Source organism: Meleagris gallopavo, chromosome 2 (genome assembly GCF_905368555.1).
Source record: "Meleagris gallopavo chromosome 2, MGAL_WU_HG_1.1, whole genome shotgun sequence".
NCBI classification, from domain to species: domain Eukaryota; kingdom Metazoa; phylum Chordata; class Aves; order Galliformes; family Phasianidae; genus Meleagris; species Meleagris gallopavo.
This window is the reverse complement of record NC_139405.1, coordinates 17,708,517-17,733,481: the sequence shown is the minus strand read 5'-3', so window position 1 is coordinate 17,733,481 and position 24,965 is coordinate 17,708,517. Positions and strand designations below refer to the sequence as shown.

The 24,965-nt window shown below is 46.9% G+C and overlaps 1 protein-coding gene across 1 annotated transcript; it reads right to left on the bottom strand.

Annotated features, from left to right (window-relative positions):
• Positions 1 to 1,067: 1,067 nt before the first annotated feature.
• On the bottom strand, positions 1,068 to 23,830 carry DUSP10 (dual specificity phosphatase 10). Its single transcript, XM_003203827.5, has 4 exons — positions 23,676 to 23,830; positions 21,987 to 22,826; positions 6,051 to 6,425; positions 1,068 to 3,407 (listed from the first exon to the last, which is right to left on the bottom strand). The coding sequence occupies exons 2-4, from the start codon at positions 22,780 to 22,782 to the stop codon at positions 3,142 to 3,144; spliced, it is 1,437 nt and encodes a 478-aa protein (XP_003203875.1). The 5' UTR covers positions 22,783 to 22,826; positions 23,676 to 23,830; the 3' UTR covers positions 1,068 to 3,141.
• Between the last annotated feature and the right edge of the window lie 1,135 nt (positions 23,831 to 24,965).

Sequence of the window (24,965 nt, the reverse complement as noted above, 5' to 3'; positions counted from 1 at the left end):
AGCATGGTTTGTGCCACCTTGTTCCACTGCCAGCAGAATGCCCAGGTGTGCTCTGTGCAATCCCTGGCTCTCCCATCAGCTCCTGTTGTCAGGCTGTGCTCCCACTGATGTAAACCCGATGTTGGTCAACACCTGTGTACCTGTAGGAGGGCAAACAGGCCACATGAAAATAGACACCTGCTAATGAGCCAGCTATCAGCCACTCATAATCTTTGATCGCCTCCTTAACTCTGCCAAGAGATAACTTATTTCTGTCCTCCCCACTGACTCTCCCTTTCCTCAGGAGAAGCCTGCTGGGAGCATGTGGCCCAGAGCCATCCCTGCTGCAGCAGGTCAGGCCTTGAGTCTTATGTGCTCCTAGCCTGCTGGGTGCCTTCCTATACCCCTCACAGCTCCTGCCTTGGCCCCATTAGCTCCTGGGAGTGCTTTTGAACCTTCCCACAACCACTGGCTAGCAGACCTTGTGACCATGCAAGATGCCGCCTCCATGACTGCTCCATCTTGAAGCACTTGTAGGCTGTATCTGCCAAGTGGGTGGGACAGGGACCTCAGATTTGTCTTCTCCCCAAAGGAAATAGAGGGCAGGATCAAGGCACCAGCAAACAGTAACAAAAGGTCTTCAAGACTTGTCTTGAATTTAGTTTTTCTTTGCTCCCTTAGGCTTAAGGCTGAGATGTACTAGGCTGTGTACTCCACTTGCTCTGTAGAACTCCAGCATTATCATCCAGATCCCACTTCAGTAATACAAGCTGCTACAATCTCAGCCAGCCCTGCTGCTCTTTCCCTTCCTCTGAATCACTGAGCTGCAAGCAGCAAAGAGCTTTTTTAACCTCTTCTCCGCCCGCTAATAACATGACCCAGGTGCAGCCATCTGCAGTTCATGCAGAACAGCTGAAAAAGGCTGAGCCCAAGGGCAAAGAAAGGAGCCCATCTTTTGGGAGGGATGTCTTTTCCCACCGCAGCATGCTGTCCTCAACCCACAGCAGTTGGAGCCTGAAGTCTGGGTAACGCTCCCTGCCAAGGGCATCTCACTGAAGAGACCAACCATAGGAAAGAAAAAAAATCAGTTCCAGTAGAAAAATAATTTAATAAAGGGATACGTTTCAAGAAAATATCGGTATAGTAACAACATTTTAAGTAAAATGTCCACAAAAATATACATGTCTAATGTGATTATACATAAGTTTTCCGACAGGTCCTGTTTTAATCTTGGTTCAGTCCACACTGGTTTTCACCTAGGAAAAACCTTCACAGCTACGAGGCTTCCTGGGATATATCAGCTTGCACAACAGAATCGTACGAGAAATGTTTTTTTAGCTCATTTTAGGCTCAAACAAGTTTTAAGTTGGTAACAGTCTGGAGGAGATCAGTTTATACCATACCATTAATTAAAAAAAAAAAAAAAAAAAAATAGAAACAAAGAAAGCAAAAGAAGTCAGCCACCTAAGGGACATTGCTGGGCAGAAGCCTTGCGATACACATCACACTTAACAGTGACACAACTGGAAAAGGGAAAGGATGAAAGAAAAGTGGGCAAAGAGAAGGAAAAATTCCAGCAGGACCAGGGATCATGGAACTGCTAAAGGAGCAGGCTTTGGAGAGGCCAGGGAAAAACAAACAGAAGGACACTCATCTCTCTCTAGAAACTAGTTCTGAAACACAGAAGGTAAGCTAATTGCAGGAAGATGAAAAGGAATCATTGGAAAATGTTTATTTCTTATTTTTTCAAATAACTGTTGAGCTGTAGGTCTGTCCCAAAAAGTTCACCCCAGTCATGCAATTTCATCTAAACAGCTCCAAGTTCAATGTATTTCTAGGAGATAAAAACACGGCTACTGAAAGCAAGGGATGCAAGAGTACAGCAAGAAATAAAGAAAACACATTCCATCAGCAGAGGACAGGAACAGGACACTGAAGAAGAGATGTCAAACAAAAGGTATCAGCTTTGTCAATGGGCATTGTACACTGCAAAAGAAAAAGCAAACAAAAACAACCCCCCCACCCCCAAAATCAAGCACAACCAAAAGCCCATCCGACAGAAAGCAAATGGAAAACTGATAAAGAAATAAAAGGACACACATTTCCCACAGGATTTTTTGCTTTTATAATCAAATTTATTTTACATAGACAACTGAAACACACCAATATTTTGTGCGAAAAATATTTTAAATAAACTTTGCTCGTTCTCGATTTTTGTACATTCTGATATACATATGTAACAAGGTTTATGGCACTGTAACTAGGATCAAAATCATATAAAGGAACAAAATAATTGCTTTCACTTATCCCTTCTGAACCAAGCCAGCTGCCATTGCACTATTAGGTTTTAAAAATTATCTTATTATTAGTGGGCAGCCAACTCTAATTGGATTGAACACTCAAAACAAATCCCAAATTATTATTGCACAAGAAGCCAGTGAAGGCATATGGCATAGAATGATCAAAGTCCCTTTCTGTTAAAACCTTACACCCCAAAATAGAAAAATAGAACTGGAACATGAAACACGCCAAATAAACTTTTTTTTATCTTCTTTAGTTTGAGTCAGGAGTGTGAAAAGTGCCTGCAGACTTTTTAAGCTGCTCTCATCTCCTTTGCGTCAGTGAGCGATTTGCTAGGTGATCTGTAGCAACGCCTTTGCAGAACGAAGGCCCTCATGCTTCAGCAAGTTTTTTCTGCTTTGTTTTGGCTGTTTGTGTTTTGTCTTCAACTTAGGTTTCTTCAGTCTATGAACCTGCACAGACTACTTAGCCATAAACTCTACGAGTAGCTGGAGAGGAGGAGGAGGAAAAAACCAACCAACCAACAAACAACAACAACAAAAAAAAAAGCCCAATATTTCTTCTTGGCTTTTGGATTTTAAAAACTACTCCTTTTGCTCCAAACCTTCTCTGCTCTATCAGTGCCCGGGAAGGAAATCACAACTGCATCCCAAACATGGCCAAGTTCTTGGATCTCTTTTAAAACCTTTCCTTACAAAAAAAGGTTTTTATTCACAAAAAAAGTTTGCTGCAACCCCCTCCCCACCCAGAAGCTAAAAAAACAAACAAACAAAAAAAACCCCACAGCCCATCCCTCACTGCCCTAAATCAGGTGAAGAACAGGCTAACCCCTTCATTGACCACCTCTTTGCAGCTTCACCGTCACACAACAGTTTCTACACCAATCAGCTTTGGTGTGAGGATTCGCGGGGTGACGCCATTGTTTAGGTCTTCCTCAAACTCCAGTAACTGCCCCATAAAGTTAAGGTTAGGAGAAATGATTGGTCGTTTGCCTTTTACAAATTTATAGGCATCCGTCATGGTCATGCGCGTGTGCTTCATCAAGTACGCAATAACTATGGTGGCAGATCGGGACACTCCGGCCTGGCAGTGAATGAGAAGACCTTTTCCACACTGATGGGCTTCCTCTGAAAACAAGAACAACAGAAGAAAGTAAGGTTTCTGCTATTTAGTAAATTAGCAAAGCTCGGTGCAACGAAAAGTAACTTGATGTAAAAAGTTGCTCTATTTGGCTAGAAGCACAGCAGCATCTCCTCCTCTTCCTCTCTAGTCCTCCCTCCTTTAGGGAGTCAAAGCTACTTCACTTAAGGCACACAGGCCAGTTTGCACAGCAAATTGTCTGTTTCAACTGAATCTTTGCCTCCCAGCCCAATTTTAATCATCTTTCATTGCGTGAAAAGGGTATTGTCATCTTTGCCCCTTAGCAACTGGAGCACCTCATTCTGCCAAAGGCTACCTTTCCCAAACATCTCTCTAGGAGCAGCGAGGAAAGAACGAGGGGAAAGAGGAAAAGGACAGCACACACGTGCAGTCAGATGTACATGTGCTCTCCGCCAAAACATATCATCTGCACAGAGAGATGCAAGAGCGAAAAAAGCTCCTGGAAGCACAGGACCTGGGAAAGAGGAGGAAGTCACTGCCACAGCATCTTCATTTCCCACAGCTTACTTTGAAAATGGAAGTTAAAGCTTTCAAGATGTGACGTTTCAGTGTACTTCCTTTTATTAATCTGGAGGAGAACATGAATTTAGCTCACAGGTTTTGGTGTGAATCTAATCCCACAAAGAGTAAAGTGCATCTTATTCCACAAGTTCCACTTGTATTATGAAAACTTAAAGGAAGCTGAATTCTATGTTTCTATCTGCCAGTATTTAAGAAACTCAAAACTCCAAACACTTTTTAACACGCGTTTTGAGCTTCACTTCCTATGCCCTTAATCTTAACTAAACTTATGTTCGTTTTCTAATTTATTTAAATAGATACATGCCAATGACCTCCTGTTTACATATTTCCCTATTGTCTCAAATGAAATTTAAAAAGCTTACCCTGAGGGAGGGAAAACTTTGACTAGTTACTCCCCTAGCTAGCTAAATTTGCTAAGGAGAAAAACCTCAATGGAGAATTATTTGTTTATTAAAAACAAAGCTAGCCCCTCAAGCTATAATTATTGAAGAGGAAAGGAAAATGGGTTTCAAAATACTTTCTAAATGTTTTCAGAGCAAGGCTGTTTTCTCTGCCCTTAGTAAGGTCATCAAACCAATTAAAAAAACATACAGTCTGTAACTTAAGAGTTTGAGTTGTTGAGTTCTAACGTTGAGTTGTATTTGAGTTCTAATGCTGCCTGCCATCAAAACTACAGTATAAGCAGTGTTCTGCTTACTCACCTTCACTGAAATAACGTACGCTGCATGATGATCTCCTGCTAACCAGAACACAGCCAGAACCAGCAGCACCCAAGAGCACCGAGACCCAGCACCAAGGCAGATGGGACCAGAATATGATAGGCCTGGGTTTCCCACCCTAGGCCCCAGCTGCACGACCAGGGCTGGATCCTTGGTGAGCTCAAGAGCATCCCACAGAGCCAGCACAAGCAGGGTCAATTTCCAGAGGAGCTGTGCACAAATGCTCTCACCCAAGAGCCATAAACAGTCTATTTTTGAGAGCAGGAATCAAGGAAGACAGCCCCGAGTCCACTTCAATAAGTTCATGGGGTCAGCTAAGGACCTAAGCTGTGATGTGGCAAAGAAGTATGCTTTCGTCATCTTGGCTTCCACTATCAAACCTGAACTATTGATAATAAGATTAGCCCAGCTTCAGCAAGAGAAAAAAAAAATAATAATAATCATCACAGCCATGGTTCCTCCCCAACACAAGGATGTTTCAGGAAATGTCTAAACACATGGACTACTACTGGATAAACACCAGCAGACATCCACTGTGCTGCAAAAGGCTGAGCTCAGTGTGTACACTGCAGGAAGCTGTGCCCACAAATACATAGAGAAGAACAAGGAAAGGTCCTCACAAGGTTTCAGTATTACTTAACGTCCTCAATGACCAGCTCCACTTAAAAAGACTGTCTGGGCTTAGTAGAGACGACCAGAGCTGAAGGCACAGCCCCCCCAACCAAACTGAGGTATATGCTGCGTGAATCACAGCGAGGTTCAGATTGACACAGTAATTTCATTTCCTCAGCTACCTCCCCAATTTCAGATGCAGCTGCATTTTCACAGTGAACTGTCTCACAGCCTACAGGAATTTGAAGCGTATTAATACTAGTTTTCACTGCTATCCACTCACCCACACATACACTGAAGTTACAAATCTAATGATAAAATAAGCGGAGTAGGAAAGTTTGTCATTTCTCTCATAAAACTGAGTTAGGGAAGACTCAGCTGTCATTAAAAATAGTTACTACAAAAATTTGGCTAGAAGCCACTGTGAAGACTAGGAAATGCAAAGGAATCACGAAGAGGGAATGACAAAAATCTCAGCTGGGAGAAGCAGGGGTGGAAAAGACCCAGATTTGGAGGGTTAGAGGTAGGCATCGCTATCAGTGGATAAAATTGTACCTCTGGGCTACTTAGTCAGATGTGCCAGAAATGAACAGCAGAAATGAGGTGCTCAGTATTTCTGACAATCTAAACAAAAGTAAATGTGACCTTACACAGCCTTCGGGGAAGTTAGCAAAGCATAAAATTCATTCCAGATTCTTGTAATAGGTGAGGGGAGGGGGTAGTGGGGAGAAAGTAGTTCCAGTCAAGGATAATTACCAATGAACTCAAAAGCCTCTTCAAAATACTGCCTGAGATTCTGCTTGTTGCTGTCAGTGGCCGGGAGCCGCTTATAGTTGAACATGCCTTTCTCGTAATGGTACAGGGGCAGGTGGGTGGTCACGTTGATTACATAGCCTATGTTCATCCTCTGCATTTTCTCCAAGTCCTGAGCATCGTGCTCATTTCCGAGGAAGAGGAAGGGCAGGATAGGGGTGAGCTCGGCATTCTCAATGTCCGGCGTGGTGGGGATGGACTGAGGTAGTGTGGGGGGCACTGCGGATGCACTGCTGCCTCCCCCCTCCTGGCACTCTTGCAGCTGGAGGGAGTTATCGCAGAGGTTTTCATGGTTCTGCTTGAAACCGCTGAGTCCTCCTGGGGAGAGAGACCAAGTAGATATTTTGGTTAGAGACCTCTATAGGGCACCCGCAGCTCTCGGGGACAGCACGTAGGCTCGCAGCCTTGGCTCCTGAGAACAGCACATGCCCGCATAGTCAGACAAAGCAATGCCACACCTTGAAATGTAACAACAACCAAGGTGCTTGCCTAACATGGGGCAAACAGTTCTCCTTTTTCTGTCCCAGTTGCCTGAATATATCTAGCAGGTTATTTTTAGGACACTAATATGGATTGGGAAATGGGTTTGAGGGGGAAGGGAAAAGTCACTTTTTTGGCTCATGTTCCCCTAGCTCTACTGCAAGTCACACTGCTGGCTTTTTCAAGCAGCAATTTCCCCCTTTTTTCTTCCCCTTCCGCCCCCCCTCCAAGAGGGCAGCTCTGCAGAACTAGGAAGAAAAGCAGAGCTTCTTTCTACACCTCATTCGGCAATTACATCAGCCTTGGGCTCCCCACCTGCCCAGTTTCCATAGCAATTACACAAAGCACACAATGACATCAGCTGGCATGACATCAGCTCTTTGAGTGCAAACAATACAAGAAGAACCACTTTGTTTCGGGCCTTTGGTACGACGGCGTTCTTGGGAGCCAATGATGTAATGTTAACAGGTGGCTCGCCTCCGCGCCTGGGAAGAGAGGCACAGGAGGAGAAGGGCAGCCATACCCTCCTGCCACCCACAGACATGTAGGTTTCTGCTGGAGCAGGGTACATGGGGCCACGTGTTGTGCCGAGACCAGCCAAGTGCTTGGGCTCAACTGCACTTTATTAAATGAAAGCCAAAAAATTCCAGGAAGGGGAAAACTACATGTAGATTACTAGAAAGAGTTACTCCAGCCAAAACAAATGCTGAATGTCACCATCTTGCTATTTTTTTCCCTTCCTTCTAAAAGGTTATTTGCCTTTTCCATGCTCTTTCACAACGATCTAGCGAAAGGAAGGCTTTTAAGCCGTCATGCAGGCTTTGGTTCAGCTAGAAAGACACCCAACTCTTGAGCACTGCAGCTCCAACACCTTGGTGCCAGTGCTCACCCAGGGTCCATCTTTGTACCTGATAGCACTAGTGCCCCTCACCAGGCCACAGCCAGCTTTGAGAAGGGAGAACCAGCTACAACCCATGTACACTATTTATATGCCTGCAACTGGCCAACAAGAGGGAAACAAGCACAGTTAGACAGGGGTGAATTTTAAATCCCAGACCTTCCTTTGGAGGCTCGCAATATGCAGGCAGCCCTGGGTCCTTCTGCTGAAGGCAGGTGGCCATAACTCGCCTTCCACTCTTTGCACAAAGGAGGTTTATTGCTTCCTTTCCTGTACTCTCCACTCCTCAAGCAATCCCCCTACTCAGTCACCTCCTCTGCACAAGGGCAGGTGAGTTCCCATCATTCAGACAGCACCAAAACCACTGGCCTGGCCACACACCAGAAGATGGGACAAGGAAGCACAAACCAAAGCCTGAGAGGTCTGAGTGCCTCCACATCGGGGCACTTCTGGATGGACACCAGGACACAGCATGCTACAGAGCTACAGAAGTCCTTGGGCCTGTCTGATCTCACCTTCTTCCTGTCCTTCACATACTGCTAGTAACTAACTTTCCCAGAAACCCATGAATCGCTCTCAAAATGCAGAATATTTCCCATGCCTCAAAAGCATGCTTATCTTCAGCTGTTTCTGCAGTTTACCAGACAAAGCACAAACACATCTGCCTTAAAGATCTCTGTTCACAAAGCTGTTGTAACAGGGCACAGCGCAGAAGAAAAGGCAAGGACAAAAGTCTGAGCTCATCTGCAAACTACACCACCCGGTCTTTATGGGGGCTGAAAAGTCTTTGCAGGCTGCTCAAGAACAACAGAGAAGACGAGGGTCACCATGATGATGCCATCTGCCATCTCACCCAAACCAACAGTCTAGGCTAAAGGCTGAACCGTGACCACATTTCAGTCAACTCAACCCTACTCCAACACTTACACTGCTTTTGCACAGGCAAGCAATCCATCCAGCTTAAATAATTGTTCAAACAACACCCAGAACCCGTGGAGATCCTCAAGAACCAGTCCTAAGAACAAGGAGCTGCAGTGGCCCTGGGGTCAGTTCTCACTTTCCATCTCCGCCACAGCCTTCTGGGAGCCAGCAGCCACAAGTGGACGTAGGACCACACTGCTTCAGCACTCTTCAGAGCTGCATTCCTTTTGACATCACCCTTCACCAGCCACCCTAAGCACACAGCAGAGTTGGAGAACTTACAGTGAGCTCCCTCTCAGGACATTAGTTGGAGAAGATCACTAACCTGAACTGCTTCAGACACCCAACCAATGGAGCAATGGACAAGAATGGGTGTCCAGAAAGGATGCAACAAGATGTAGTCACAGAGGGAAAAAGAAATGTAAAAATGGGCTGTGGCACAACATGTGGGTGAGAAGCCTCTCACTAGCACACAGGCAAGCTGAGTTTTAAAAGCAGATTTTCAGCTGCTAACTGTAATACAGAAAGCCTCCACCACTGCAGCTGCAGCAGACAGGCAACACATCCACTGGGAAGAACCAGTGGCATGCATGGTAGTGCTGAGCTCCAGCCATGGGGCTCACATGCAGCTGTGTGCTCACCTCCAGTAGGACACTCAAATTCTCAGGCACAACATATTGACTAAGCAAAATGCTAGCAGACATACCAGCTACACCATTACAGAATGCTATGCTTGTAACCCATCTTCTCCATCTTTGAAGGTATCACATAGCTTTAATAACCAGAGCGTGGTAAAAAGCCTGAACCATCCAGCCAGTTTGACAGCCCTCACACAGATACAGAGAACATCCCACACGCTGCTCCAAAACAGCTGCTGAGCAAGTTGTCAGGGAGCCTGAACCTACCCACACCCAAACAAAGCAACAGGCATGCAAGGATGTCCAGCACACTTGGATATTCAGTCTTTTTTCCTATAAGGAAAGGAATGAAGGAAGCAGGACCTCTGCAGCAGACAGCCTGCCCTGCTATCTAGGCATCAGCAGGCAGTGCTTCTGCTCACCACTGATGTGAAGGGCCAGAGATGTTTGCAGTTATCACTGCATGAGCTGTGTGAAATATTCCACTGTTCTGTCCTGCCAGAACAGTTAGTGAATGACCACAGGCTAGGGATTGTCTGAGACATCAAAATTTTTAGGAAGCTTCAAATCAGCATTGTATACACTCCAGCTATTCATACTTGTTTGCTCAGGCTTTTTGCAACCACCTGCCCACAGACATTTTGCATGATGCCTCCCGATCCCCTGCCACGCAGCAGCTGTGGGCATATTTCCAGCTCTGAAGCCACTCTGTGCTCTCGAGGCCAGGTGAGCAGCTGGGCAGGAGCCAGAGCTCAGAGCAAATCAAGCAGGGGCAAACGGCACAGAAGTTATGCTGAATAGCAGCTGTCATTTGCCATCATGAAAAGGAGCGCATAATTCAAAGCAGACACAAAATGTGCGGTAGAAACACGGTGACCAGTTTTGCAAAGGATTGTGACCTCACAATAGGAACAGCCATCTTTACAGAAAGGAAAACCAACACATTTTATCTGCACACGTTCTGTGCAAGGGATTTATAAGGGGAGAAAAATGGAAAAAAATATGCAAGGAGTACAGTAACACCCACCCTCCTTCTCCATGTTTTGCAATACCTCTTCATCAGTGGTTTTGTCTAGAGTGACGGGCTGGACTCTATCCTTGTGGATGCCTTCCACAAGGATTTTCTATATAAGCCAGGGTTTGCTTTGTGATACATTTCAGTAGAGTTGACATATTTCCTACCTCGAAAGAGATTCTTACCCCATAGTAAAGCTTCCTCTCCCACAGTAGGGACACCTTAGGCAAAGTCAAGCAGCACAAAACGCCCTGACAGAGCAATACCTGTTGCAATTACAGCAGGGACATTTTTTATACATGACAGATTGCAGATGCAGGATCCACATTTAGATAGAACACGTGATCCCCACAGACAAACAGACCTTTTATACAGCTTTGAAAGCTATTCAGATGGATTTTTGGATCCACTCATCCTCAATTACAACACCACAAAGCAACCTAAAAAAAAAAAAAAACCATAACAAAACCACCAAACCAAAATTCACATGCAACAAAAGCAGAAATCCCATAGAGCTGTGAATTATCAGGAAAAGACGTATCAGAGAGTGTCCAAAGGAGGCCTAGAAAGATGGAGAAGAGCCTGGAGGACAAGGTGTGTAAGAAGAACTGAGGCCACTGGGTTCGCTCAGAGGAGCTGAGGGGAGGCCTCATGGTGGTTGCAGCTCCTCACAGGAAACGGAGGGCAGCGCCGAGTTCTGCTCTCTGTGACAGCGACAGGACCTACACAACAAACCGAGCCCTACGGCTAGATGTGGCTGTGTTTGAGGTCGAAATGTTACAGCTTTAAGCAGCTAACGTTTGTGGCATGAGCACAGCACCACAATATAAGACATTCAGGCAATTGGTGCGTATCTGTTTAAGATGACGCTTTGAATTTGTGCAAGTACAGCCTGTTCCTTTAAACCTGTGACCTCATTTATTTACATTACTGCAGAAAGCATTGCCAGAAGCAACAGCTGATGACAGTCTCATGTATTTTTCCACTAAGACAACAATTAAACTGCTTCTGTGTTATTAATGAACAGATGACTTTGTGTCAAGTCAACTCAAAGAGCAGGATGCCTCAAGGTTAAGCAAACGCGACTTGAGCCCATACAAATAGAGGTGTGCTGTGGGTTGGGGGGTGCCCAGCCTGTACCACCCCAGGTGGGCAGCAGAATCTGGTCCTGGACCACCCCCCTGCTCCCACTGCATGTGCAGGGTGTGCTGAGGCACCCGCTAGCAAGCATGAGCTCATCTGGGTCGTGCTGTTGTGTATCCTCTCTGCATGCTTGGGTGCGCTTTCAGCAGCAAATCCATCACAGCTCGCTTTCTTCCCCAAGGGAAAAGCAGCTTTACAGGTTGAAGCAGAGCTCTCGGCCAGTCGTGGCCAAGGCCACTCTCAAGATGGGACAACCGCCGGGATCATGTCTTCACAATACCAACCCATGGCCTGCAGAAATGTATGGCCTTGAATCCGGGCTTTAACCCAACCAGAGCTCCACCAGTCCTATCTCCATCAGATGACACAGAAAGGGACTTCCCTTATGCTCCCCATATTTCTCCTGCAGTACTCCCTCAGCCTTCCTCTGCTTTTGCCTCAAGCAGGGCTAGGCCTACACGGTGTGCAATGCTCAGGACACTACAGAGAACAGCATTTCCCACACCTCTTTGAGCAACAGGGCTAACTCCAGCACGGCAGGAGTGCTCCTGTTACCCAAGACAGACATCCTTCCCCTCAGCATGGCCAGGTTCATGCTCACTGCTGTGGAGAGCTCAAGGGTTGTGCTGTGGTTGAAGATAATGTATTTGGCCCACACAGCAGGAAAAGATGAGAAGGACAATTCTCCTCTCTCATAACTAGTAGGGACATGTCAAACCACGTTCAACCAAACAAAATTAGAACTAGCTCCTTTGACTTCAAGAAAACTATGGGGGTTTTGTTTGTTTTCATAAAAAACACTGGATGGAGACTGAGGCATCAAGCCCACTTGACATCTCAATTCAGTCAAGGTACAAGAGAATACAAGGATGCTAAGACTGTCCCCGTACATTTCTGCTGTTAAATAATGGAATAAAAACAAACAAACAAACATAACTGCAACCATACTTAGCTCTTCTGAACAGAAACCTCATTCACCATCCTTTTGCAATGTAAGTATCCTCAATGGTCTCAAGAATCAACACTGATTTTGGAGAACTGGGGGTGGGAGAACTCATAAATATAAATAACTAAAGATTTTTGTATTCGTGTGGCTACCAACATGTGAGTTACGTCTCCCTTTCCAATCCTACAGGCAGACTTCTTAACTGTCTGCAGGAAGTTCAAACCACCCATTGCAAGGCTTCTTTCCTCATCATCCACATGGCATTTGGCATCAGCCTTGCCGCAAAAGATTAAACTTTAAACAAGCAACAAAAAAGTGAAAGTAAACATAGTTCACAAAGAACAGCTTCCACTTTGATACACTCAATCTAATCTAGTCTCTCCCTCTAATCAAGCTGCCAATAGGACTTCAAAACAAAGCAAAACAAAAATACCGAAAAAAAAGCAAGCCCAGGCATTCCAGAGAACTTGAGGTCAGTTTTTTTCCATGTGGGAACTACCCTGAGATGCTGTTTCATTGATGAGTTCTGACCCAGAGGAGTTACAAGCACGTCCCTGACCTGGCTGCATTGAGACCCCCCTGAAAAGTTGAGAGTCTGACCTGATAAAAAGACTTATGCTGTCCCCTAGCATCGAGGCACATGCGCATGCATTTGCATATTATTTCTAGTTTCAACTTGCTGCGGCTCACAGCCATCATACATCCTCTCCTGCTGGCCTCTTGCAGCCCCTCCTCTTATCTACTTTGCTCTAGTACTTCACACCAGGAACAGAGCAACTGGGTGCCCTGAAGGACACATTCCAGGTGTGCAGGAGAGAGGTCACTTAATGTACTGCCCTCTGCCAAAAGACACAGGCTCTGCTCAGCTCCACTCATTTCCTTCCATCATGTCTACCACTCACTCTCCACCACATTTTCATCCACAATACCTTTCACACCTGAACATATGACTTGCTTCTTCACATTGCTAGCTGTCATCCCATTGCTTTTTCTCTTCTGAGAAAGCACAAGGTCATCCATGCTAGTTCTAGTTAGAAAAAAGTTTATATATATATATATATATATATATATATATATATATAAAATTATATATATATATATAAACTGCTACTGGGGAATGTTTCTTAGGATTTCAGCTTGAGGGTTGGTTTTGTTTTGTTTATTTGTTTGTCTTAAACATAGTTTTTTGCTTCAAACAAAAGTTGCACACACAAACCACCTATGAAAGCAACATACCTCCCTTGCCAGCTCTCCTAAGAGATGCCACTAGTGCTTCTGGACAACTCACCAGCCCTTCCTAAAGTCACCACACATATGAATTCAAGACAGAAGTTCCAGTTTTGCAACTGGAAGGCCCCTACACATTGAGTAAGCATCGGGTTTGTCCATTTAGGAGAAAATATAAAAAAGAACGCTCACAGGAGAAAGGGACACATCACAGGACTGCATCCTTCAAAGCATTCTGTTATTCTCAGAGAGTGATCAGAAAGGTAAGAGGAGGAGCTCAAGCTATACAAGAATGTAACTTGGAACAAGAAATTAAGTCCTACATCCTGAACTGTGACGATTTTGCAGTGACAGATGAGGTTTGGACTTGCCCTCCCTGAAGGGCAAGCATTTATAGCAGAAACTCAAAATTAGACACTTTACAACTTCTCATAGCAAAAGTATGCTCTCCCATGGGGATTTAAGCTAACGTGAAGTCCAATTAAATAATCACTGGAAATATCAGCATAAGCCCTGAAGGAATACATACTTCTACTGTGAAATGCTCCCATTGGAAATCATATTAACAAAAAGGTCATCAAGAAATGCTGAAGCTATGAATAAAGGAGGCAGGGGAAGTGATGGGGGAGGGAACAGAAACTATTCATGCTATAAAGATACCACAAATGGTTCTATATTGACAAGGAGTTACAAGTCTGCTTTCACAGAAGCAGAATGGATGGGACCTCCAGGCTCTGGGATACATGAGGACCAAAACAGCACAGCGGGCTTGGTGCATCCAAAGAGGGAGAAGGGCCTCAGCACAGTTTCAGACAGTCTGTAATCCCGGGTGTGTAGGAGTGGACGTTTCTGTTTAATTAGCAAGTTTTAGAGAAGGCTGACATTTTCATGGTTCAGTCATCTGTTTATTCATTTTACCCTTTTAAGGGCAACCTCTTCAGGACAGCTTCACTCCAGCAACTGAGCAAGCCGTTCTGTTTCTGCTGAGAATGAATGCAGGCTCCTTTCCAGCCCAAACCACTGCTCCTCTGCATCAGAAACACCAGCAACACGTTGCAACAGTGTGAAAGGAAAGCAGGGTTCTACTAGAACGCACCAGTGAATGCCATTCAATCCTGCTGGATCTAAAACCTCTTTAAAAAAAGAAATAAAAAATTTCCTTCCTTTTGACTACAAATTATATCTGGCACTGATTTGACACTTTCCAGCAATCTGCTTCAAAGCATATGAAGTTTTCTTCATATCCAGTAAAGGAAACTGCCTTGAAATATCCTAGTACCACACTGTCCAAAACAGCCAACTACCAGAAGCAGTGAGATGCCAGGCAGTCCCCACACTGCCACACCACCACGGCCATCCCATCCCAACTGGCACCTAAGCCAGTGCTACAAGGCTGAGCACCTGGCAGCTCACTCCATCCTGGCCATCAGGATACCCAGCGTTGCACAACAGTCCTAATGGACAAGGAAGCATGGCTAGAACCTATATTCCAGCATCAAGGGAAGGAGAAAACTTACACTTAGGAAAGCCAGAATTAAACAGCGATCAAACAAGGAATGTCTTCAGCTAGATCAAAACTACATCATGTCTTGCCTCTACACATAAATAAACAGTACTTCGCAGGAGGCATAAGTAGTGTACTATTCCTTGATAGAGATGTAATACTGCCTTACAGAACTAAGAGGAAAATATCTACAGAAATATGATGGTTTGCCTTGAGGTTAATCACATTGAGTGTTCACAGTCAAAACTCCCAGTATCTTATGATGACCAAGATGAATTAGAGTCCAACACTGGCATAATACAGGTCAACTGCTTTAACAAGAGCTTTTGCTTTAACACATTACTGGCCACTTGCTTTACTTAAGCCTCAGTATCTCACTCTAGCATCATAAACTGGCAACAGTCAATTCAACTAGCAAACTTCTCTCACCTATTTTCCTAATCTCTTAAAACCACTGCAAAAATATATATGGGGAAAAAAAGTATATATTTCTTTTTAACAAATATAGTAATTCATGTGGGGACAAGCAGCGACAGCAACAGGAGGCTCATTCCTCTGGGAGAATCATAGAATGGCCTGGGTTGAAAAGGACCACAATGATCACATAGTTTCAACTTCCTGCTATGTGCAGGGTCACCAACCACACCAGGCTGCCACCCAGCCTGGCCTTGAATGCCTCCAGGGATGGGGCATCCACAACCTCCTTGGGCAACCTGCTCCAGTGTGTCATCACCCTCTGTGTGAAAAACCTCCTCCTAATATCTAACCTAAGCCTCCCCTGTCTCAATTTAAAGCCATTCCCCCTTGTCCAATCACTGTCCACCCTCGTAATCAGTCATTCTCCCTCCTGTTTATATACTCCTTTCCTACAAGGCACTGGTGGCTTCTTGCAGACTTGGTGGCTCAGGTCAATGTGGGAGTAGTGATGTGCTCTTAGGGGCACCACTGAAAACAAGTGGAAGGAGAGGACAAGTTTGTGCTCCTTCCAGACCTTGAGCTGCTCACGGTGGCTCCTTTTAGCAAGGATATAATCTGTTCATCAGAACAGAGAAATAAAACTGAACCTTGAGGTTTTTAAGTCAACAAAAACATCAACAGGCAAATCAGAATCTACTGTGTATTACATTAGAAAGGATGCACTGCTAAGGGAGGAAGCGAAAAGGGTGCCTGTTATTCTTTCTCCCACTTTCTGCACAAGACAGATGTGTTGTTTCAGAGCACTGCTGTGACTGTGGATGGATCTGGGTCCACTACACTTAATTGGTGATCTAAGTAAGAGATGAGCTCAGTGTTACAAATGGTAAAATGACTCGTCCAAGGTCTCACAGCAAGCCTATTGTGTCAGAAGATGTGAGAGAATGACCACTGTGTGGCCTTGGCCAGAGCTCCCCTTGCCCTGAGACTGCCCTCGTATCTAGTCAGTTATCCCCAGTCTGAATACCCCCTTTTCTGCACCACACAGGAAAGGAATTTGCTTATCTTCCTCTGTCCTTTAAGCACTTAAAAAGCTGCTTTCTCCTATCAGGAACCTTCTTTAGCTTGGGGTTGGGCTAGATGATCTCCAGAGGTCCCTTCCAACCCCTAGGATTCTGTGAATCTATGCTGTACAAGTCCAGAGCCATGCTGAGACCACCTGCCGGAGGTTGCGTGCTCCTGGGGAACCAGCAGCTTTCACAGCAGTAGGAGGATGCACTGAAACCACCTCCAGTGGGCTGTGATGCTTCCAGGCACGAGGTTGCCTTCATCACAGATATTAATTGAAGCAGTTTCCTGTACTGAAAAGTCACAAGGCATTAAAAATCCCCGCAGATTCACTGCTGAAGCTGCTGGGGCATAAAGCATCAGTTGAACACGCAGCACAGACCATGACTGCCCCGGGACGTTCCAGCTGCAGAAATAGCCATGCTGAGACATTTTGAAAGCAGGGGCAGTGCTCCTCCAGGTGAGCTTGTCGTAATAGCCTCCCTCTCTGCCTCCACAGAGGGGACGCAGGGGCACTGCCAGGACTGCTGGCTGGTTTTCCATCCCAGCCAAGCCTCAAAGGCACTGGTGCACGCTGGAGCTCTACCATTCCAACTACTGTCAACACATTCATCAGGCTAAAACCATAGCTCACTGTGAAAAACCCTGAAGGCCCTGCCAGCGTAAGCAAGCAGGTGCAGTGCTCAAGGGGGTATCTCTCCCCAGCTTGCTCTCATCAGATCCAGCTGAATAGCTAGACACCAAGCTTCAGGCAACAGCCAGTTGTTCTACTCAGGTCAGCCTTCTATTCCCTGCAGCCAATGTTCCCCAAGCCCACCAGCAACTTCCCAACAAGGCCAAGGCACCACGCGTGGTCTTATCTTTTGCAGAGTGAGAAAGCATTAGGTCTTCTTTTAAGTAGATTAACAGTGTTCTTTTTCTTTGCAGAGTGTGACTTCTATAGCTCTGCAAGCTTATGCTAAATATTTAAGAAAAATTTCTTTCCCAGTTGGTTAATGAATGTGCAAGATAGATGAGTGTTAAGACTATGGGAATGCTGCTTCCATTCATGTCATTTTTTCACTTTAGTGTTTCTGGTGTAAATAAATTGTAATATGGTTTTCCATAGAGTAAAGAAAGAGTCATAGCCTAAAGACAAGTGACTGATCCCCCACTTCAGAGGTGCTGTAAATCAAAGATAATCTAAGAACTTTTAGGCTCCAAAGCATAGTAAAAAAGAACAAATATCAGCTGTTGTTCAAGAGAAAAAAAACAAAGAGGCATGAATAGATCCTAAAAAATAGAAGCCTATGTGCATTAGTTGACAACTTCTCAAACCTCAAATACTACTACTGACAAACATATTCAAGCTCCTGCAATCAGACTCTGAAAACCGAAGGTGAAATCTCTGTCTGTGAAGAAGCAGCAGAAGTTTTTCCCCCAGTGACTGATGAGGCCAGATTTCCTCTGCAGCACCAAGGGAACACATTTTAAACACACTGGATGCATCTCACGCATTACTTAACACTTAAAAATACACATTTCCCTATTTCAGCCATGACCTAATAATTATTCAGTGGAGATCTCCAGTGGAAATAAGCGCCAGGCACATATTTGCTGGACAGCTGGATTTTTTGACCGTTGTGTCAAGTTCTACTCCTGAATGCGCTTCTGCAGTGTAATTCAATTAGGGCTTAAAGCAACACTGGCACTGCTGGATTACATAATAATAATAAATCATGTGTTTGCAACAGATTACGAAAACATCAGGTATTCCAAAGACAGTTGATCACAGTCCTTTGAGTTAACACGAGACAACGTAAAGCAGGCGCTTATTCCTTTTATAGGTCTCTCGGCCCCTTTGTAGTTGTTTCAACTTCTCTGATAGGTGACTTCAGCGCTGGTAAGAGATCTGAAGCTATTCTTAGACCACAGCAGTGAGCACAAAGTGGTTTGCTGGCAGGTTCTGTGCTCCTTGCTATAACGAGACCCAGCCACTTAATTTATTTCCCTGCTAGACAAGCAATGAGAAGACTGCAAACCAGAGTTTAAAAAAGCTCCTCAAATCAGGAACAAGAATAGAGAAGTAACTAACCGTTCCGCTCCTCCCCAAGCCCCTTGCAGTGCTCCAACCACCACTTCACAGTACAGAGGAAAACTGGGATTATTAGCAAATTTTCACATCACACCTTTGATCTGGATTGGTTTTCCCTCAGTCAAACAGAGGAGTTTTAAAAAAAAAAACTGAGCCCAAGGCAACAGTGGGTTCATGAGGCTCTCACAGCTGGGTCCGCAAGGCAGAGGAAGATGGGTAAGGTGAAGTCAATACCACCAGGGACGGGCTAGGGAGACAAAGGCAACTCTTCTCATTTTAAAAAAACTATTGAAATGTTTTGGCACAGGCACTACACTTTTTCATTTTTGGTTCATTTGTAGATTTAATTTAACTTGAAAGGAGACACTCAACTCCAAACCTAAACACTTCATTCTGTGTAAAATAATACTTTTCATTTGAATGCCAAAGCATTCCCCACTTCCTATTTTTATGTCCCAGGAGCAAACTAAAGCATGCAAAAAGCCCAAAACTGCAAGCCACTTTCACTATGAGCTAATGCACCCACGGATGGCAAATTCTTCCAGTAAGGCAGAAATACACTGCTGCTATCCCATGACAGTCCCACCACAATGTGCTGCTGGGCTTCGGGTAGGAAAGTGGGCACTGGGTCCCTGAGCTAACCTGGGAAAAAACGCAGCTTTGCCATCATCAAGCAGGAAGGTGATTGATGGTCTCCCATCACTCTCCTCTCATCCCAGTACTGGACAAAAAAGACACATCCACACAAAGTAGGCCTTTAGGTTTCAGCAGGAATGGAACACCGGGGTCTAACAAGAACAGCTGTGAGCACACAGGGAAGAACAGGAATGCTTCATACTTTGTATACAACTGAGCAGCAGCTTCAGCCCTTGATCGCTTAGGCTGCAAAAGCCCATGTAACACCAATGTGAAGAACACGATACCTTTTTGATAAAAAAATGAAATAATCATGTCAGTCTTCTAAATGCTGCTGTGCCTTCTGAACAAAGAACAGAGCAAATCTTTGCTTCTGAAGAGCTTAATTGAAAATGACATTCCATATTAAAGGAAGTAGCAAGGAGACACAAAGGGAGGCACACAGCTCTTAAAATCCCTGTAAAGCCCAGCGCTCCCTTGTCAGCATCAGTTTATGTCAGTCTGTTACATTAAAAATAAATCAGACAACCTCTTTTTAACTTGAGCCTAGTCAGGCACCCCATCCATACATTTATCTATAGAGCCGTGTGGCCTTTGGAAACAGTGCTTAAAAAGAGTGGGGCACCTAACCCTAAATACACCGAGGGCCATGCTGCTGCCGGACAGCGGTAAGCCAGGGCCGTAACCCAACCCTGGGTTTGCCGATCGGGTTCCCCCCACAACGTGACACCGCAGCGCGCAAAGAGCAGCGCGGGCTGACAGGCAGCACCAAAGATGGAGAACGTGGCACCGGATCAGGGGGACATAAACTTGGCCGGCTAGGTTAGCAACCAGTGTTTGCAAACACAACACAGGCATCAGATGGGTTGGCCATAAATTAGGAGTGGATTACAGCAAGCAAGAAAAACCACTTGAAAAAGGAGGGGAAAGAAGAAAAAAAAAAAAAAAAAAAGAAGTGGCAAAGAGCTATCTCTGGTTTCATTTTGGTGTCTGCAGCCACGGGCCTGCATGCACACATAGTGTTAGCGCTTGGCCTGCTGGGGCGTGATGGAAAAAATGCTATCTGACAGGGAGAAAATGAACAACTGTACGGCCAGCACCACTCCTCAGGCTCAGAAAATGAGGCAGAGCCTTCCTAAGCACTGCTTTACTACATGGTGAACTCACAGAACCATAGAATGGCCTGGGTTGGAAGGGAGCTCCATTAAAGCCTCCTTTGAGAAGGGAGGAAGGTGAGGTGGTGGCAGGAGCACTTATTTCCCCAAGTGAGGCTTGCCCTGGTCCAGCCAATTCCTACACCCAAAAAAAAAAAAAAAGGGATTTATGCTTCCTTTGTCTACTTGCAGTGTCTCAGATCTGTTGGCAGAAGAAGTTCAGGGAGGGGATTTCTCCTAAGCAGGTCTTCGAAACAGATGCTCACATTTCTCAGTAGCTGAAAACCAAAAATAGCCCAAGTAATCCCACAAGCAAGCAGCCAAGCCCTGTGCAGCACCCAGGAAATGGTGGCCAACCTCAGAGAGAGCTGCCCACAGGGCCCAGCAGCCCCACAGCTTCCCACTCCAGGTACAGCCTGAAGTGGTAGAAGCTTCCGTGACACAGAGAGACATGGAAGACAGACACCTTCAGCATCTCTCTTTTCTAAGGGCAGGAAGACCACACAGTACAAGCCGTAGGCCTAGCTGTAAGGACTCAGCAACAGAATAACGGCCATCAGAGAGAGAGAACCTCAGGGGTAACCTTACCCTACTGAGCACCTCTCCCTTTTGTGCAGGTACAGGGCATCATCACGACAGGATAGGCACTAATAGCATACTGGGAGCATGCAGCACTGTAACTACATGCTTGCTGGAGCTAGAAGAATTTTAAGTTTCCACAGTATATGCTAAAAGGGGAGTATTGCACTGGACTTGTAGCTCCTAGACGGCCATGAACATAAAGGAAGAAAACGAACTAAACTATCAGACCAACCCCTACTTTCACCACACCATGGAGGCTGGTTTTTCTGTACAAGTTACTAAGTTACTATTTTCAAGTGAATTATGTACAGACAAATCCTCCAGTAGTTTCACAGTACCATAGCCAATCTCTATCAACCATGCCTCTAAATGGTGTAAATACCCAGGGGCAAAGAGATTTATAGAGGGCAGCATAGTTATAAATAGGAGCTACAAAATAAAAGGAAGAAAGGGAAGCGTCCTTGGATGCTACTTCAGGGCAAGTGGGACTGTTCCTCCCCAGAATATTAAGAAAAAGGGTAAAAATACATTAAAAAAATGAGCCTTTACAGGAGGAAAAAAAACAACACAGAAGTGCGCATCCATGCATACATATAATCACTACCCTTTCCGACCACTTTCTAGAGGAGCAGCTCCCTCTGTCCATTACTCTAACCCTGTTTCACCAAAGCAAGACTGGATTGCTTCTTGAGTTTTGTCAGCTGGTCAATGATGCAATGTCTCCTTTATTGTTCTTCATTTGCTCTCCCTCTGCCCATCTCCAGCACCCAGGAGCTGAGTTTAACATAGACTAAAATAAAGCTGCTAAGTAAAGGTCAGTCTGGCAAGCTAAAAGTGAAGTATACTCTCCTGGACCTTTGCCCCTCAGGCTATAAATACCTCGAGAAAACACTGGGGGAAATTCTTTGTCTACACAGCCAGCCACCAGGAAGCACGCTTCCTCCTTCGTTCAACTCCCACCCTGCCACTACTCAAAGACAACCATCAGATGAAGGCAAGCACCTCACCACTGCCAAGTGGCCCATTCCACCACCCGCCCATGGAAGACATGCTTTGCCAGCTGTGTTTCGAGGCACAGGGACATTCCTAGAAGTGCACAGCCATGCTGAAAGCTCAACCATCGGCAAGGTGTGTGGCGGAACGCTTGCACAGCACGTGGGGGGCAAGGAGGAATGTTACCTTTTAGGACTAGGGGTTCCTTGCCTTCTCTCTTGAGGGACTCCAACACTATGTGGAGGGGCTGGGAAGGCATTACTCTGCTCGGCTCATTGGTATTCTCATCATAAACTATGATTTCTTTGGAAAAGATCCTCTTGAAGGAGTCCTTGCCTTCCCGGCAAGAGATCAAGTCCAAGACAGTGATCTTGCCCTGCTGGAGCCTCCTCCGGCTGATCTTGTCTGCGCAGTTGATGTGGACAGCCCCTTGGATGTGGCTCTTATTATACTCCATGAACGGCCTGCAGTCGATGATGACAGGCCCGTGGTTCTGCGCGTGGCTCTTGCTGCATTTCGTCATCTTCTTGGCCAGGTCGTTGGGGTAGATGATCTTGATGCTGGCTAGCTGCTTGCCGCCACCCGACACCGGGCTGCCCACCCCGCCCAGGGGGCTCAGGCCACCGGCACTCTCATTGCTGTTGACCATTTGGTTGGCGGGGCAGGACGGGGAGGCCGCTGCGCTGCTGGTGCTGGTGTGGGCTTGGGCCTGAGCGTCCTTGTCGTACGTTGCCACAGTGCAGCAACTGGCACTGCTGCATCCACAACTCAGGGAGCGGGCAGAGCCGTTGGATGAGGGCATATACGTGAGATTCGCAGTCTTGAGGGACACGACGGCTGCGCCGAGCAGACCGGGGCGACTCTCGCCGGCGGAGGAGGCGGGTTCCAGATAGCTAGAGTCTAAACACAGGTTGAGATCCTGAGGTCTCACCGGCCTCGAGAGTGCCACCACTACCCTGTCGTCTAAGGGAGACGGAGGCATGAGGAGGCTGAGAGCTAGCAAATTAAGAAGAACTCAAGATCCCCCTGCAAAAGAAGAAGGGGAGGGGAGAGCGGCGGGGGGAGAAAGGCAATGAAAACAGATCAGCGCATCACATAAACCTACGGATCGCTTCCCCGACACCCATCACCCACGGGTCACAACCCACGCTGACGGCTCCCGGCCCGCTCGCTGAAGAACCTTTCCCGACCCCTCAGCAACGCTACGTGCACGCACGCGAAAAGCAAGCGGAGCAGCACGCCGGGAGGAGGCCGCGGTCCGCACGCAGACGGTGCGGGGCTGTTCGGACACCCCGGCGCGAGACAGGCAGCACCGCGCTCTGCAGCGAGCGAACGGCCGGCAGCCGCCGCAGCCCAACGCGTCGGCGGCAACGTGCAACTTTTCCAGCGAGCCGGAATGAAATCGGCTTTTGATTCAATGCGCAGAGACAGCTGCAAACTTGAACACCGAGTTAAACAAGAACAAAATCTCGCCGAAAGCAGGAAACGCCGGGTTCCGAGCAGCTTGGCGGAACGCAAGCGCTCCTGCCGCCCGCGGGGCTCCCCCCACCCTGTGCGCGTCCCCACGCACGGAGCCGGGCAGGGGGCGGACCGGGGGGGCGACCCTAAAAAAAAAAAAAAAGAAAAAGAGAAAAATCCCTCATGCTTTCGCTGTCTAGAAAAAGGATAACCGAGAGCGGAGCCTCTCCGCCCGACACGCTTTAGAACAACAACAACAACAAAAGGGCAAACAGCCCACCTCCCTAAAGAAAGGGGAGAAAACATGCAAAAACCGCAGCGAACCGAAGCAGCGCAGAACCAAACTTTCATTCCCCGGCCCGGCACCTCCAACCCTCGTGTCTCGGCGGCCCCGCGCCGCCATCCGCCCGCACTCACCGGCGCGGCGCGCTCCGGTGCGTCCCACTTCTTGGCGGCCCCACGCCGCTGTTTCTCGCGCCCGCCGCCCCGCGCGCCACCCGCACCATCCTCGTTACTTTCTCTTTTGCTACCGCGTAAATGTACGGCTCTGCGGGGGTGGGGCGGGAGGTGACGGGCGGCGCCGGTGACCAATCGGCGAGCAGCGGGGCGGGGGAGGGGGCGGGGCGGGTGATGTCATTGGCAGCCAATCGGAAGGGCGCGGCGCCGGCTCGCGCCTCGCGGCGGCAGCTGCTCCTCGCGGACGTGCAGCGCGCGCCCCTCTCGCGCCCCGGCGCTGTCAGAGCAGCGGAGCGACGGAGCGAAGCGGGAACCGCACATCTCCAAGTTCGGGGCGAGGAGCACCGTGTCCTCGCAAGAAGGGGTGCGATGACGTAGTGTGGAGTTCAACTAAGAGGCTTCAGCTGGATGCGTCTGCCAATAGTCCCGTTCTAACTACCGTGAGCCTGCACGAGATGCTCTTTGCAGAAAAGTGAAGGGAAGCCACGTGCGACTTCGTGTTTTTGTAGGAAGGCTGAGTGTGAGTGACAGACCCAGCGCTGCCCACAGACAGGTGCTCCATTCATCCTGCCCCGCAGCGGAGAGCTGCTGTCGATAAACACGAGGTGCTCCGCAATGCTGGGCAAGGCAGCCACAGCCTGGTTCACACCATTGAACAAAGGCAACACAGAGCAACATTTCAATTCTTCTTCAGGACTTTACACAAAGCTTCAAAACAAATGTATTTTTACATACCTGGCAGGATAGGCCACCTCCTAGAGGTTGAAAGGGACCTCGGGAACCATCTACTTCAAACCCCTGCTACAGCAGCTCCCCACAGCAGGTTGCACAGGTAGGCATCCAGATGAGTCTTGTGTATCTCCAGAGGAGAGTCTGCAGCCTCTCTGGGCAGCCTGTTCCTGTGCTCCGTCACCCTCACAGCAAAGAAGTTTTCTCCATATTCATGTGGAACTTTCTATGCTCCAGTTTGTACCCCTTGCCTCTTGTTCTGCCTCTGGGTATCACCAAACAGAGCCTGGCTCCATCTGCTCGACTTCCTCCCATTAGATATTTATAAACAGCAATGAGATCCCCTCTCAGTCTCCTCCAGGCTGAACAGCCCCAGGTCTCTCAGCCTTTCCTCGTCCAAAAGATGCTCCAGGCCTTCATCATCTCTGTGGCCCTCCACTGGACTCTCTCTAGGATATCTTGTCTTTCTTGAACTGAGGAGCACAGAACTGACATAGCACTCTAGATGTGGCTGCACTAGGA